The sequence below is a fragment of the Hypomesus transpacificus genome, chromosome 11 (genome assembly GCF_021917145.1).
Source record: "Hypomesus transpacificus isolate Combined female chromosome 11, fHypTra1, whole genome shotgun sequence".
In the NCBI taxonomy this organism is placed as follows: Eukaryota; Metazoa; Chordata; class Actinopteri; order Osmeriformes; family Osmeridae; genus Hypomesus; species Hypomesus transpacificus.
The window spans coordinates 7992700-8009031 of record NC_061070.1 but is presented as its reverse complement, the minus strand read 5'-3'; the positions used below and the strand labels follow the sequence as shown (position 1 = coordinate 8009031).

Below are 16332 nucleotides of genomic sequence, written 5' to 3'. Positions count from 1 at the left end.
GAGTTTATTGTCGTACAAAAGACCAGCAAGTCAGTCTTTAAATCCGCTTCAGTTTCATTTCTATTTATGATTCGGTTTTTCAGTCGTGGTGCCCAAGGGTATTGTCAGTTTTCTGGTTCAGTAATTGTAGCATTTTTTCTTTTTTTCTATGGTATACTAACTATAAAAAGCATTTCACAAGTTTTAAGGCTTTTATTGGTAAAAACATTCAATATATGCAGAGTCCCCCATGTTATATCAATCAATCTGCTCTTTTAGTACAATTACAATGATGATAGTTCAATTAGAATGATAGTGATAGCCTGACTAGTACTAATTCACACTGTCCCATTTGCTGGGGGTCAACACCACAACAACTGAAGCAGGAAACTTTGCAAACACAAAATGTATGTCACTGCCAGTACTTTTGGCTATGACTGTAAATAAAATATAGCCAATCATTACCAGCTGATAACCTGGGCTGAATGTTAGTTGAGTAATGATGCAAAAACATTACAATGTTTTCATTAACATGAGATAATTTTTAAACATAGCCTACTGCAAGAGTAGGCCTACAACATTTGTAAAATGACAAGATAAGGAATGTATGAATCCAAGTTATAAAAACAAGAATATGGCAATCGTAAATGCAAAAATTAATTCAACTGAAAGATATTTCATGGGTTTGAAGAGTGTCCGTTGAAGATTTGAGCAAACATGGTGTAAGGCAGGCTGACATCTGAACCACTGTACTCTATAATTCTTCTTCTAGGAGAATGGTTTCACAATTTTCATTGATATGTAGTTCTGTGGATGAATACAAAAATGTTAATATTTTCATACAATTACAAACATGTTTGCACTTTACACAGTACATGCTGTATGTAATGAAAGTGTGGAAATGTATTTGGCATTGTACAAATGTGTGCTCCTACCGGTAGTGAGTACAGCAGAATCCCAAGGAACAACAGTACAAGTATCAGCAATATCGAAACAATGAATATCCATTTGAATTTGCGCCAAATTATGAACTTCATTGTCTTGCAAGGACTTGTGAACCAGAAGAAGGAGGTGTCAGGACGACTGTGAGAGGAAAGAATAGCATACAGTTACTTTTAGGACACACACATATGATTTATAATCCCATGTGTATAATTGTTATGTAAAATTACAGGAGTGACAATAATATGGCTTGTTTTTTAAATCATCACCAGATCTATATAAAATGTAAATATGTTGAAAGTTTTTTTTTCTCTGATAGGCTTTAACAGGAATTTTAGTAGGTACTGAACACTGTATAATAATGTTGGCTGGATTGCTACAAATTCATATGGATTGATCTCTGTCTTCATATAAAGGCCTTGTTGTGTTGCAGAGGTTTTCATCATATTACATATATTATTTTGTACATACAATATTTTATAGGACTTTTACATGTTTATCGTATGTAGGGCTCCTTTTCTTACAGTAATACAGTAATTCTCAACTGTTGGATACCATGCTTAAATAAATAGAATGGTATGGATGGACAGACAGACAGATATAATATAACTTTTTTTTCTCGCATATTTACATTTAGTCATTTAGCAGACGCTCTTATCCAGAGCGACTTACAGTAAGTACAGGGACTTTCCCCCGAGGCAAGTAGGGTGAAGTGCCTTGCCCAAGGACACAACATCATTTGGCTTGGCGGGGAATCGATCCGGCAACCTTCTGATTACTAGTCCGACTCCCTCACCACTCAGTCATCTGACTCCCAGCATATGTAAACTTCAGTAAATATTGATTGTCAAAAGAAGAAAGTGAGGTGTTTATGATGTCTTACTTGGGATGCTCCAGTTTAGGGTTCATGTTGGGCTCATCTCGACCCTTTCCGGCAGGTTTCTCGTCCACCTCTGTTCCTTCCACCACTTCAAGAGTCATCTCAACCTTTCCCTGTGGAGAGGTAAAGTGACAGTCACAAGAAATCCTATTGTGTATGCAGCAACAGTCGTTTACCATTCACAGTAGGGCAAGGCGTACTCCCAGAACATGCTTCCCGTCCTGTTCGATGACACATGGCCACCAGCCACGCACAGACTTCTGGGAGAAGAGGGAGTTGGGCTTTGGTCTTTTGGAGGGGGTGGTGTCTGTCACTCCCGGTATCATCTTCAGACTGCATTTCTCAGAGGTTTTAGCCGGAGGGATCAGATGGAGCAGGTTGAGTTCTATGGTGCCTGTGTGAGAGAGGACAATAAAGTGTTTTATTCAGATAGTAAAAATACTAGGATAATGTATAAAAAGTATAATGAGTCTCCCAGACTACCATCCCAGCACCTCGCTGCACTAACAAAAGTGTCTCTTACCTAAGTAGTCATCCAAGGAAAATTTATCATTGTCCCATATTTGAATGATCAGCTTTGGGGGTGTTCTAAACTCAGTTTTGTCCAGGCTCCAGAAATGCTCCTGGAATCAAATCAAACAACCAAACAAACAAAAAACACATAAAAAACGAATTTGTGACTTAATTATCCAACCTTTGAGTAAGCATTGTTCTCACTTTTTTGGAAACTAGACATAGCTGCTCTGCAGGCAGATAGTCGAAACCAAAGATTAATCTCCAGTTGAAGTTGCCGTCGCCATCCAGGGACCTGTAGTGGACGTCGGTCTTCTGCTTGTCCTCCTCCATGCCTGGCATCCATCTGCAAACGAGCAACACAATGACAAACAACACTTGGTTGCTGATAACTTCTCAGCTGAGTAGCCACGTCCAGTCCTACCCTTTGACATAGATGTCACTCATATGTTCTCCCGTGATGCTGGTTTCATCCAGTATGACATCGGTGGTGTTCCAAATAATGGCCCGCAAGAAATACCTGTTTAAAAACATGCAACTTCACATTAGAGTATGCTCTCTATTTAGCCAAAACCATTAACATCAGTGTAATCACTCCTTTTCATCCAGCATCCCTCACTTCTTGGGTTTGCGGGGCTTGATGTCACAGGGCGGTCCCGGTGAGCCCAGGATTTTGGGAAAGATGTCCACCCACATCTGGATCTTTCCCTATAAAACAACAACATCCAATATGAACAGTATGTTGTGTCTAATTGATTTCAATGGAGACAAAGGACACATGACTTCTTACTCAGGGTTATACCAAAGATACTGTTAACTGAGAGGATACTGTAGATAACTCATGATATTATTCAGAGACATTTCCAAGCATTTCTGGACAAATGGTTATGGTGGCTATGGACACAGATGATGAACTACGGCACGTCAGTAGGATCTCAATCTATAAGGCTATGTGTGGTCGGACCTGAGACAGTGTCGGTTGGTAGGAGCTGTAGAGAGTCCTGGTCTCCACATGTTCATCTACAAGCCCCTGGGTCCTCAAGACATGCAGGGCCATCCTCTCCTTGGCTGGGCCCAGATGCTGGTGGATCTTTTTGTCAGCCTCTAAACATGACCGAGCACACAAACAGGATCAGGACGGAGGAGTAGCCTTTGTCAAAAAAGTAATCATGAGACACACAGTGGACAAACTGGTACACTGTATTTAACAAATGCACCAAGATGCCGTTGTGCTAGAGTAATCAGTGGATCCAGTTTTGTACTGCGGCCCTCAACTTTATACTGTATTAATTTCTATTGTGTATTGAATTCAAACTTTTTGTATGTTGTATTTTGTTACTTCTGCTAATGTTGCAATGTAATGCAATTACTCCCAGGGAATTCATAAAGTGCTGCTATACTCTACTTGACTCTACTCTGCTTTACCAAATTCCAGCAGGCTGTATTCTTTCCCTGCGAAAGACAGAGAGCTGCCGTCTCCCTCTAAGCGGGGCGGGGGGATCCCTCTGAGCTTGGCCAGGTTCTGTAAGATTTGGATCGGCTTCAACTGATCTCTCCACTTGTTAGTCCCAGAGCTGTTGAATAACAAAAAATATGATTGCACAGGTGTACAGTACCAGTCCTTATGTCTGAGGTCATTTCCAGTAGCATTTAAAGACACACATACAATTTAGAATTACAGCACACACAGGGGCCCGGTTTCCCAGATTCGTTAAGAAGCTCTTAACGCTAAGAGCTTCTTAGGAGCATTTTAAGAGCGTTCTAGAGCGTTCTTAGAACGCTCATAAGAAGCTCTTAGCGTTAAGAGCTTCTTAACGAATCTGAGAAACCCGGCCAGGGACATCATTCAGGACTATGGCACACATAAGTACATTTATTAGAATGAGGACACCCACAGGTCTATCATTTAGGATACACACACAGGTCTATCACCTGGTACTGGGATATACACAGAGGCACCAAGGGAAAGCGTGACTCACATGCAGTAAGACTGTGGGAGACCGCAGTAGGAGCCAAAGCGAGAGAGGAGTCGGTTCTCCACATCAATGACCGTCTCACCCACTTTCTCATCCCTGCTCAGCAGGTCAAAGTCATACACTGATATCTTTAAGTCCTTGTCCTGAGGCAGGAAGCAGGACAGCTCAAACACTCTGAAACAGGAGAGGGAAAACAGTTAAACATATTTGTAAAAAATTAATAATCATGATTTTGAGCTATTCACTTCATTGCTGTACCTTCCAAACTCCGGATTGAGGGTGTTAGGTTTGTAATGCTCCCTGTCGTCTATCGATTTCCTTCCCAGAGAAATCTTAATGTATGGATCACACTGAAAAGAAATTCAAACACACAAATACATTCTCATGAAACTGAAAGTTTGGTTATCCTCCTGGGAACTAAGGTTGGCTTGGCCCAGCAGACTAACCAAGCCATTGTTATCCTTAGGCTGCAGGTCCATACAGCGAACCACATAGATCCTCACTATGCACTCCTGTGGTCTGCTCTCAGGCAGCTCCCTGAACTGGCGGGGAGGAACAGGCACCGCCGGATCATCTGACAGGGGGTACACCCGGAACGAGCCCTAAAGAGACACAAACCAAACCGTGAAAAGGGTCATGATAACTTTGCTTTATGTTATCTCTTCCGATTTCAGAATATTAAGATTTGGCAGGTAACAGCTCAAAACCACCGCCAGGGGGCAGACAAAAGCTTATTATTCACACAGACATGAAATCACAAAGTGATTTGCTGATCATGTGCGCAGTGTACCACAAGGTCATCCTGAACAATTACATTCGTATGCCATGGCAAGGATCAACTATGCAGTAATCATAAAAAGGAAATATGGATTTGATGTGTTTGATGTATTTCAAATGTGTACTGCTTGGTAATACACTTACACTATTTAAACAGATAAGTATTTTAAGTGACATGTCCATTCACCTTGAACTCCCCCACAACAGAGGGGTCATCCTCCTCTTCCTCACTCTTCCCTCTCTGCAGCTTGAAGGTGTGGCAGAAGTCTGTCAGCCCTTGGAACTCGGGGACGTCCTCCAGCTCGCTTTGGTGTACCTGAGGCAGGACGCACACACACAGACATGTACACACATGAATGTGTGCAAATTGCACAGATATTTCTAGCAGGACATTTTCCTACTAACTATCAACTTTTGCTAACAGTGAGTGTCATGTCTCCCTCACTTTCAGAGTGTCGTATCCTTTCTTCAGGTAAGGTCCACACCGCTCCAGTTCTCCAATGGAGGCATAAAACTTACTCCACCAGTCCACAACCTCGTCCTCCTGAAATGAATTAAAAAATACCAAATAAATCAAACAGGAAATATTGTTTATTGCCAGAGTAAAAGCATAGCTTCACCTTATTTTCATTAGTCTAAAAACAAGAGATCATTCAGAAGACTACGTCAAAGAACAACTGAGAGAGAATTTAACAAATCATATAAATAAATAATACGTTTGTTTGGTGTATTATTGATGACTCAGCATAAGACTTCTCTGTGAAGGCACTCCATTACCTGAGTATTCAAGATAGGGCTGTCTCTGTCCTCAATGTTGATGATAAAACTATCCTGGGCAGCTGCTATCATGGACACTGAAACAAATAGGCCAGAGAGTATCAAACCACCATCAAACATGTGGTGGTGATAGGCTGTGTGTGTGTGTATGTGGGTCTGTGTTAAAATATTCATGTGGTGTAACTTATCGGGACATTTTTTCCATTTCCTCACAAGTGCATATTTCTAGGGGATTTTTTGAGGGTTTAGGGATACAATTAGAGCAAGGGTTTGAATAATATTAAGGTTTGGTGTTTGGAGTTTGGTCTGGTTTGTGGGTTAGGAGTAAGGAATAGGTTTAGGGTTGAGGTTAGGTTTTTGGGTTAAAGTTATAATTAGGGTTAAAACATACATGTTTTTCAGTTCCATAAGAACAGCCACGCAAACTTGTGTGTGTGTGAGTGTGTACGTGTGTGTGCATGCTTGTGTTTGGCAGCAAACTAGGAGTTCCATCTTTCCTAATTACAAAACCAAGTCCTGACTTGTCATGTACCTTTGGCAGACATGATCCCCTCAGTGTCATTGCAGTAGGGGTCACAGCGATACTCCTCCAAGGTGTCGATAGTGCACTGACCCACAATTGGCTTCCTGCCAAACGGCCTGTGGTCTATCACCTTCAGCACTATGGGAGGGGTGTACATCTCTTCTTTGGGTAGGAGCTAGACATAAATCACACCAGAGCAGTATGTTAAAAACAACACAAACTGATAATCAAACTGCATAAGTATCTCTTATACAAATATCTAGGATGTGTCCCTAAATGTGATATTCTTATTGTTATCAAGCATAATATGTTTAAATATTTGTATATGTTTATATAATAATGTACTTTTATTTAGTTTTAATGATTTCCCCAATCAATGAGACAAATTGATGATTGGAGGAAAAGAAAGGATGAGAGGCATAATGGTAATAACTATGACTTGAATAATTCCTCATTTTATTTTCCCCCTCACAAACTTAGAACGAAACGACAAGCAGAGCAATGAGAGATGGGGCAGTACCACTTTAAGGAGGAGAACAGAACTAGGGAAGTTGGGATTCTTTTTGAAGTTCTTGATGACGGTGGTCTGTACAACCTCCCCTCCACATTCCACAATCAAACTGGGTGATGACACACTAGCTAGTTGATAGGGCTTCATGTTCCGCAAACCCCAGGTCAGGATCTGTGAGAAAATACACACACACACACACACACCAACCCATTATTGCTCATACATAGATATAAACAGACAGAAATAAAAGGTTTCTTAGTTTCACCAATGAATAAATGTAAATTCCTCAACAGCAGCCGTCTCACGGTGGTGTTAGGCATGTCTGATCGTGCAGTGAGTTTCATGTGTGCGTTTGTTTCTGGATTCCAGGAAAAGCTTTCAACACCTCAATGGCAGTGAGCTGAACCACAGGCCGTATACCCTGAGGAACCATGTAGAGCTTCTCTCCCCGTCTGGGAGGAACCAGGGGCAGGTCCCCTTGATTCACCTGGAACAAATTAGCATTAGCATATTAGCATTTGGTTGTTACCATCACCTATGAGACAATCCGTAACCCAAGAGTTTAGAATCTCAAACAACAAATCAAGTTTTCCCTCAGTAGGTAGGTTACCTTATCCTTCAGGAGGAGCTCAGCAGCCACCAGCATGTCACCGGCACCGTGGCCCTTCTTGGTAATGGAGAACCACAGCAGTTTGGGGCTGATGGCTGTGGCAAGGTTGAGCTTCACTATTGGAGGGCAGCAGCACCGTCCCATGGGCTCGTCTTTACCCTGGCAGACCCACAAAAGACACAACGGTCATTAATATGCTGGGATGTGGGTGGAAGGGGGGGTAATGTGTTGTTAACATGACAAATGTACGACACAAAATTATTAAAAACGTTGTATCACCACATGGTAAGGAGGTTAATAACCACTGAACACATTGTGATTGATTCATTTTGTATGCATTCCTTTAGCGGATGATCTGGAGGAGTTATAGAGGGGTATTTGCAGTCTATACCATGTGGTTCAGAAGAAAACAGTACCTACCACCCGGTCACTGTCAAAAATCTCAAGAACAACGCTGGGGGGGTTGTGGGCGAGGGTTTGGGGGTCTCCGTAGATTTCTAGGTCATCAAAGATGAGGGTCTGGTCCCAGGTGGGGTTCAGTGTGGCTCGGATGATCTCAGTGGTCTTACTGACATGAAGGAAGGATACATGGGCGTAGGGATCTGGAGAGGGAGACAGGTCCTTGAAGCAATCAGTGTTGGCTTGGGGGCAGGCATTGCACCTGATAAATCATTAAAGCTATGCATCACTGTACCCTGTATTTTTTATTTTAATTAAAGCACATTACCGACATTGGATCTAATTAAAAAAATTGAACTTCAATGTACATTAGTGCAAAATAGAAAGTGGGTGAAGTGGGGCAGGTTTATATCCCACCTGAGAAACTGTCCTTGTCCATAGCTGTGAGGTGTCTGGCCTGATAGACATACACTCTGAGATGATACATGTAGGACCCTGGTGAGATACACAATGGAATACATTATGCATACTATATTCATGTTAGAATAATATTATTTCCTTGGTATTAGCGTAACAAACGCAAAACTACAGTACATAACAAACCCCTACAGTTCTGTCTAAAAACCTGTATGGCATATTACTAATTGGGAAATGTCTCCTTTACTAAACTGCGACCCGCCTGTAAGGACCGCAACTAAGAGAGGATTTCCTGAGAGGATATTGCATGGGTGTGGGCAACATGGGCAACCGGCAGGCATTTAACAGTTAATACTTACGGTCAAAGTGGCAGGAAACTGTGGGAGTGTTGGCACCAAAAAATCTGGCTGGGTCCTTTTTGCTGGCCTTTTCATCAACATCGACCCCCTTCAACCAGAAGGTAAGGAACAATGAGGATAGCGTATACATACAACAAAATGGAAATGGGCTAACCCTCCCCTAAAAAAACTTTTTCTTCGTTTAAATTTGCTTTGTTTTATTCCTGTTGAAACCTGCCATAACGACCTGACAGGAAGAAGTAGTTGTAGGGTAAAAAATGTGAGAACAACCCGTTTCTCACAACTCAAACAGTGATACTCACTAGTGCTCCCTCCAGTCTGAAGATAGCAGATGCCCCTTCAGTTTCAGATGTGGCCATCTTCCTCCTCCAGCGACGGCGGCGAAACTTGTCCGACGAACGTTCCTTCCTGTGGAACTTCCAGCCAATCAGGGACGAGTATTCCCAACCCTCACCTGGATCCTTGCGCTGTGAGGGTGACAGTGACCCAATAAGGTGTTGATACTTAATCTGCATACACAGTTCCCCTGCTCTATAGAGGCTCCATGGAAATAATTCTAACCTCAGGAGTAGCTGCAGTACTGGTTGTCTTCCTCCGGGGGCGTATGAGTCTCTTTCTGCGATGGACATGATACATCTTCTCTGTTGCCCCCCAAGATCTGGGCTTGTCGTCAGGAGGAATGGTGACACCATACTCCCAGCCTGGTGCAACAAATACACACTTTCACACACTGACATAAAAAAGGGGGAAACAAGGGGGATGTTTTTTTTGTGTTTTTTTTTTATAAAATAAACTTAACTTAACTCAACTGATGCACAAAAAAGGTTAAATCTCAGCATAAATGTAATTAAGCATGTCTGTCTGTAGGAAGTTTGAGTGGATTTTCATATTTTATTATACATCATTTGAAACTTCAACTCACAATTACAAATTAACATTCTGTTGGCACTGAGCTGCGTGGGTTGCCCAACAACTTTCAGAGGGCCTCCTTAGCTTACACAAATATACATAAGTTTTAACACTTATCTATTATACCTTTAATGTTTCCTTTTTATTTTATTTTCACAGAAGTATTGGTTAACTACTACTATTACTATCAATTAACATCTAGACCATAATATGAAAGCTAAATATTGCAAGCTGCACCTTTCTCATCCACTGCCCTGTTGCTGTCGAAGCTCCAGTCATCTTCCCAAGTCCAGCCAGGTGGGCATTCAATCTCTCCAAGTCCCTGGCTCTTCTCCCCATTCTACAAAACCACACAGTCATATCAGCCATCATCTGTTTTTAAGAATTAGAAACAGACATAGTGTTTGGTCTTCTGGGCGGAGTATCAGTGTGATCTGTGTGTGGGTGTGTTTGTCAGTCTTATCTCTTACCACATCTGTGTTGGGCTCAGCCGCAGGCTTCCACTCCCCACCAGGAAAGCGTGTCTCATTCTGGTAGACTTCATCTGTAAACTCTGTATGCCCTGCATCTGCCTCAGTCAGTAAGCTGACACAAACAGACACAAACGCAAACACACACACACAAACACACTGTCAAAATGAGGAACTGGAGACTTTGGCTATACTAATGCCACGGTTTGGGCCAGAAATGTGTAGCCACAATCTGATGGAACAGGTACAGCCAGAGGGGGGTACAAGAGATGGATCGTACAGATCTGCTGAGGTCAAGCTAAAGGAACACAACTACCATCCTCTTGGGGAGGCGGCCTGTTTTACAGTAAAACATCCTGGTTTACTGTAGATTCCATCTACATTTGAATGTATCAGAAAGGGACTAAAGTCAATGGAGGGGGATTACCAGGGGTACCAAAACACAGGGCTGGAAGTCTATGGAGCGACAACTTCCCGATCTCCAATTGCCCCCCCCCCCCCCCCCATATTAGCGGATGTGGGGGCACCCGAGTTTGGGGCCTGTCGGTAATAGCCCCGATTTCCGGTGCTTGTGTATATTACAGACCCTCTGATTCACAGCAGAACTATGTGCACTGCTGGACTAAGATAAAGTGCTTACAAGTAAGAGCAGTACCAGTGTTTACATGAGCACTGTAGTGGAGGAAGGAGGAATGTAAACTCATAGGAAAAAGAGAAGGCTGAGGATGCTTGGCTGGGGCATATGAATGTTAAACTTGTCCACTTCCTTTGATTGTACTGGTAAAGTTGACCATGTGTGTTGCCCTCTTAATGTGTAAGTGTGTGCATGTATTTAATTCCGGGAGTGATACGTACCATTTTTCTGGGTCGACAAACCATTCCCCGCCCCATTCCCAACATCGTGGGGGCAGAAAACACTCCCGTTTCAGTTTGACCTTCCCTGTCACGTCAGAGAATTTGTGGCGGCCCACTAGCCCTGTCGTACCCCAGTTCCCAAGCACCCGGGACTGGTTCTCATACTGATGAGAGAGGAAGAGAGAGCGAGAGAGAGAAATAATATAATATGTGAAGGATTGTCTTGAAGTTATGCAGAGCAAAAAGGAGGAACCAGAGAACAGAAAAGGGAAATAGTCAACGCTATTATTGGAAACACTACGGAATTTTATCACAGAGAGATTTGTCATAACAGCCTTCGCCACCCACTTGTATGAGGATCCTGAAGTTCACACTGAGTTATTGGTTTTGTGTGATGACTTTTATAGCCAGTGGTGTTCACTTAAAGTGAATGTTTTAGGCTCTTGGCTGATGATTTCTGGACATGTGACACCAAACTATTCTTCGTTAGAATTTCTAGTACCATGCATGTTTAAATAAGTTTTTTCTTTACTTTGAATAAGTTAAACTCAATAATGTTATGTGTACTTTTCTATCTGGACCTTGAATCTGCAAATAAAATAAAATAATATACATATATATAAAATCAACAGATAATTACTAGATAGATTGATTTTGATATTTGAGTGTAGGATCAGGCTGGTTTGATTAAGAATGTATCCTAAATAAATCCAAGTGAAGATGACCTTGACACTGAAGGACATCGTTGACACTTTGCTCTTTAAGTCTACCTAGAGTAGAAATTAAGAGAAGTATTTCAATACTAAAGAACCTAATATGACAGTCAACAAATTAGTGTTTTGTCTCTCTAGCCAAGAAGACCAGATATCAATGTATTGTTTGTACACAGCTTTTTTGTATCTTTTTTTATATCGGCGAACCCATACTGTAAATACTTTACCATTTCTGCAAACACGCTGAAGGTCCCTTGTGCAAAGCTGTTGAGCTTCTTCTCATGAGCAGATAATCCCAGCCACATGTTGACACGGACCTGAACTGGAATCTTTACACCTTTGTTTTTGTCCATGGGATACTGAGTAAACAAACATAATCATGACACACAATGAGTCAAAATTGATACTTTATACAGACTTTCAACTGTGATTTGTTTTCGAGAGAATAACAGAATAATTGTGGAATATACACAATAGCAATCAAATCAAGTCAAGTTTTTGTCCTCATCACAAATTGGAATGCCGCTGTTGTTGGCTCAGAAAGGTCTCTGTAGATTAGCCTACTTTTTACCTGCATGAAGATGGTCTGTGTGCGGCCACAATGCTTCCCACAGGCTTGCTCGCTGTTGGTGGAGTAAAGGATCTGATTGGCTGGTACACGGGCATAGGCCACCCTCTTTTCTCCTCGCAGCATCCAGATGATCACGTCTGGCAAGCTATTCTGGGGCTGAGCAGCAGGGGGTGCAGGATGAGAGGTATGAAGATATGGAGAGATGGAAAAGAAGAGCAAGAGACAGAGGGCCTCATGTACGTACATTTGCTAACGTAGCGTTACTAGCGCCATGGCCAACCCGCAGATTGCGCACGCTTTGATATTTAAGTTTACGTCGTATTTACGAAACCTGCAGGTCATCGGATTTAATCAGCGCCTTTCTCCGCCCACTATACCGTACATTGCGAGCATTTACACGCACAATTGAATGGGTCTCTCTTTCTATCATGGATCAGCCACCAAAGTCAAAACAGCGACGACTGTTTGAAATGATCCTGATGCCAATATTTGTAATGTAACAAGGATAATTTTGAGCCTTTGGTACGATACTTCGGCATTTCCAATCTGGCAACACTGAGCACCAATTGCTGCCTCCACTAGTTGCATTGTTTACAACAGCACATGACATCTAGCCTGGCTGCCAGCCCAACTTCTCCCCGCCCACAAAATAATTTGTTCGGGAAGTTGGGTCTGGAGGGTCTCGTATTGGGGACAACTACAGAAAACCAGAATCGGGACGGACCAATGAAATTGCCAGGGCGGGCTTTATACGATGATGGACAGATGATCAACAGTAACGTAATCAACAACGTCACGAAAGAGCGCTTGGGTTGAATTCGTTTTCAACAAACAACATATTACGTTGCTCTGATTGATTGTAGGTCTATCCATTTGAGCGAAGAGGCATTTGTTTTACGAGTTCGGTTGAAACACGCCCCGTAGTCACAGCCCAACGGAGAGTTTTCAGACTCATATTCTGACTAGAATTATGAGTATGACAACGTCAGGCTACATGACATCTGCAGCCATGCCGAAACGTAAATGTGTCTTTATTTTCTTATTTTAATATGTGGCCATATAAAGAATGTATTTGTTACATTTATTGCTTTAATATATGGACAAGACACATTAAACAACCAACCAATTTTCACAAACTTAAATCTGGTCACCCTACTTTATGGGAAACTCCCACTTTCACCTTGACCCTCCCGTGAATGCATATGCATGACATGGAAAAGCGCAATTTCCATTTTCCCACGTTCCCACGACAGTCTGCGCTTTTACCTCAGTATGCCATGTTTGTACATACTTCTCCATGCTTTTACGCGCAAATTGCGAAACAAATACGCCTGAAGTGGGCGCAAAAGCGTTAGTACATGAGGCAGAGAGAGAGAGAGAGAAACAGAGACAGAGAGACAGACAGACAGAGACAGAGAGATACAGAACACTACTTCCTGTCAGAGAGCAGAACAGAGAATCAGACAGTCTTAGCCCCCTGACCTCATCAGCCAGCTGCTGGAGCCTATACAGCCAATCTTCAATGTCGCTCAGCGTGACTTTAATATCGGTGGCTTCCTCCTTCATCCGCTTGGCCATGTCTCTAATGCTGGCCACCACAGCATCGCGTAGGGTCTTGATCTGGAGGTCTAGGGCTGTCAGGTTGGGCCTGCCCTCCAGCTCTGGGACATGGAAACTTCCACAACATGGGGATAAGTCATGGGGATAAGTCCTGTAATACTTACATGAAAATGTTTTGTTTTTATGAAAAGGTTGGGTCCTTAGTTATCGTAACTATCAACAGCATCAGGTGACATACACTACCTGCTTAGGTCCTCGATCACAAGGTTGATGAGTTTTAGCCAGATCTCAACCAAACGGGCTTCGGAAGCCTTGGCGAGGATGGCTGTTTTCAAAGAGGTCAAGTTGGACTCCTGCAGACGCAAATGGTGTGATTCAGCAGGGTTAAATATCTATCTATTAGCCAAAAGCATAAGAGTAAAGTACAGTATGCACACAGGGTAGTATGAATTGACAGACCACAGCAAAACAGCACCAACAGTTTATCTCACCAGTCTGTCAGCAAGGAAGAGGAGGATGTTGATGGTATCCAGGCGGTGGCCAATGTCCTCCCAAGAGGAGGTAAGAATGACGACGGGCTTGGTGTCAGCCCAGGGCAGGTAATAGTAGTGGTTACCTGCAGGACATAGAAACAGGGAGCCTATTGGTCTGCTACGTATAGACCCAAAGTTCTTGGTGTTTAATAGGGGTCACTGGGAATTGTAGTTGATTTTTTGGACATCCGTTTTTCTTCACATTTCTAAACATCCAAAGGGTGTTGCTTGTTGCCTCTGAGCATGTTCTTACCGTCAAACACAGCATAGCTGTACTGGGTGGTGGATGGCGAGGGTTTGCAGGTAGAGTCCAGCTTGTTACCGTAGTTGCCGATGCTGACCTCAAACTGGATCGGTTCTCCTGGCTCCTGGAGCATGCACGCACTGTGGAACACGGCGCACAGCGAGTACTTCCTCTTTCTCTGGTACTTCTGCTCAGAGAAGGTTGGATGGGAGGAAAGAGCGTTACCACCATGGTGTTAGGCTGACTTAAGTAGTATGAGCAGTCCATACCTTGGAACTCAAGACCCATTTGTTTAAAACTGCATATTCCATTTAATGTAATTACTCTGCCTTCTTCTGTTGTTTTTAATGTTGTTGTATTCTTTATTTTGCTGTTTTAAAATGTATTTTGTACCCTGTACGGTTTCCTTGAGTGCCGAGAAAGGCGCCTTTAAATAACATTTATTATTATTATTACTATACCTGCGTCACCAGGATGTCGTCACTGGGGATGTCTTCCAGCATCCTGGCTTTGTCCTTCAGCTCAGTGGATACCTCGATGAGCACCCTGCCCCTGTAAGCCACTCCCTCGCCCTGTAGCACATAGCCATGATATTGTCTTCTTGCACAGCTTATGAAAATGAATGTGATTCATTGGTTGTTGACATTGCAGTTGTGTTTTTACCTTGCCTGTGTTGAGTTCCTCATATGGGTCTGGCAGGCCACTGAACTCTCTGGGACTCCCATACAAGTTAAGGTAGCATGGCCCAAAGGCAGGGAGAAAGCCAATCTCTGACTCCGCATTGCTCACTAGGAACCAAAGTTTGTTGTCTAACTTTGTTTGGTTTCTAAATACTGGATGTGTTCGAACTACTCATATAGAATGTACGGCAATGTTGTTCACCTTTAGACGACAGAGTGTTGACATTTTCAGCAGGTGTGTCTGTTTAAAAGGGACAAAAACATCTAGGTGAGACAGTGTGCTGTATGACCTCGGAACCAGACCTGCTGGCTCATGATTTATTTACTCTGGCATATGGTCCCCCCCCCCCCCCCCCCCCCCCCAATTTAAACTTGCAAAAAATACATACTTATCATTTATGAAGGTTGTATAGATTTAAAAGCATTGCTGCTCATTTACATATTTGTTTGGCACCAACATTGTATTTAATGCATTCATTGACAGATTTTAAAGAGTGGGAAACTAGGTAGTCTAAGTAGAGCTACCACAGCCTAGTTTCACATTTCAACCACGTTTCCTAATAACAGAACAGATGTTGAGGTTAGTAGTCTAATAGTCTCATCAATTAAAATACAAACCGGGGACTTTTTATTTAGGTAAGGGGAGCGCAGAAAATGTTCTGTCGCTGTTTGGCTTCCTAGGTTAAACCGCAGTGGAAATATGTTTCTTACCAGTGTCTCGCGTACAGCGAGAATCAGTTAGGTTTACTTGTAATATAATGTCATAATAAATCAAAAAACAAACATTTATATAAGGAATGTTTATTTTAAGATTGAAAACCGAAAATAGTTGGCGTCTCTGAAAGTGGCGTTTCTTCAGCTGTCTTGACATTTTTGGTAAAGCTAGTTAGCCTAGCCATCTCCCAGATGTTAACAGCTGCTAAACTTATGTTCAGTTACAGGTAGTCACGCGTGTTTGTGTGACGTTAGTAACGTCAGGGACTGTGGCTAGCAAGTTAGCCACCGTTAGCTTCACTTTTCGCCACAAAAACTTGATTTAGACTTAAACCATGCAACAGATCATAAATAAAAATAGAAGCAACGCAATCGCTACCAAGATGAACCTTTTGACACCGACGTTGTCTCTGTATTTCA

General features: G+C 42.5%; 1 protein-coding gene across 1 annotated transcript in view; it reads right to left on the bottom strand.

Annotated features, from left to right (window-relative positions):
- Positions 1-46: 46 nt before the first annotated feature.
- The window catches only part of myofl (myoferlin like), a 26655-nt gene continuing 10369 nt past the window's right edge, over positions 47-16332 (bottom strand). The window contains 37 exon segments of the mRNA XM_047029827.1: positions 47-786; positions 915-1062; positions 1805-1914; positions 2002-2195; positions 2325-2424; positions 2519-2660; positions 2739-2834; positions 2934-3022; positions 3279-3418; positions 3740-3888; positions 4294-4464; positions 4549-4640; positions 4737-4892; positions 5255-5383; positions 5513-5611; positions 5845-5921; positions 6377-6542; positions 6888-7049; positions 7264-7365; positions 7489-7647; positions 7909-8090; positions 8305-8382; positions 8664-8751; positions 8966-9130; positions 9225-9364; positions 9810-9912; positions 10043-10157; positions 10898-11061; positions 11838-11969; positions 12182-12337; positions 13664-13856; positions 13985-14094; positions 14233-14357; positions 14528-14705; positions 14980-15090; positions 15182-15306; positions 15401-15439. Of these exon segments, the coding sequence (XP_046885783.1) occupies positions 748-786; positions 915-1062; positions 1805-1914; positions 2002-2195; positions 2325-2424; positions 2519-2660; positions 2739-2834; positions 2934-3022; positions 3279-3418; positions 3740-3888; positions 4294-4464; positions 4549-4640; positions 4737-4892; positions 5255-5383; positions 5513-5611; positions 5845-5921; positions 6377-6542; positions 6888-7049; positions 7264-7365; positions 7489-7647; positions 7909-8090; positions 8305-8382; positions 8664-8751; positions 8966-9130; positions 9225-9364; positions 9810-9912; positions 10043-10157; positions 10898-11061; positions 11838-11969; positions 12182-12337; positions 13664-13856; positions 13985-14094; positions 14233-14357; positions 14528-14705; positions 14980-15090; positions 15182-15306; positions 15401-15439 (4724 nt within the window). The 3' untranslated portion in view covers positions 47-747.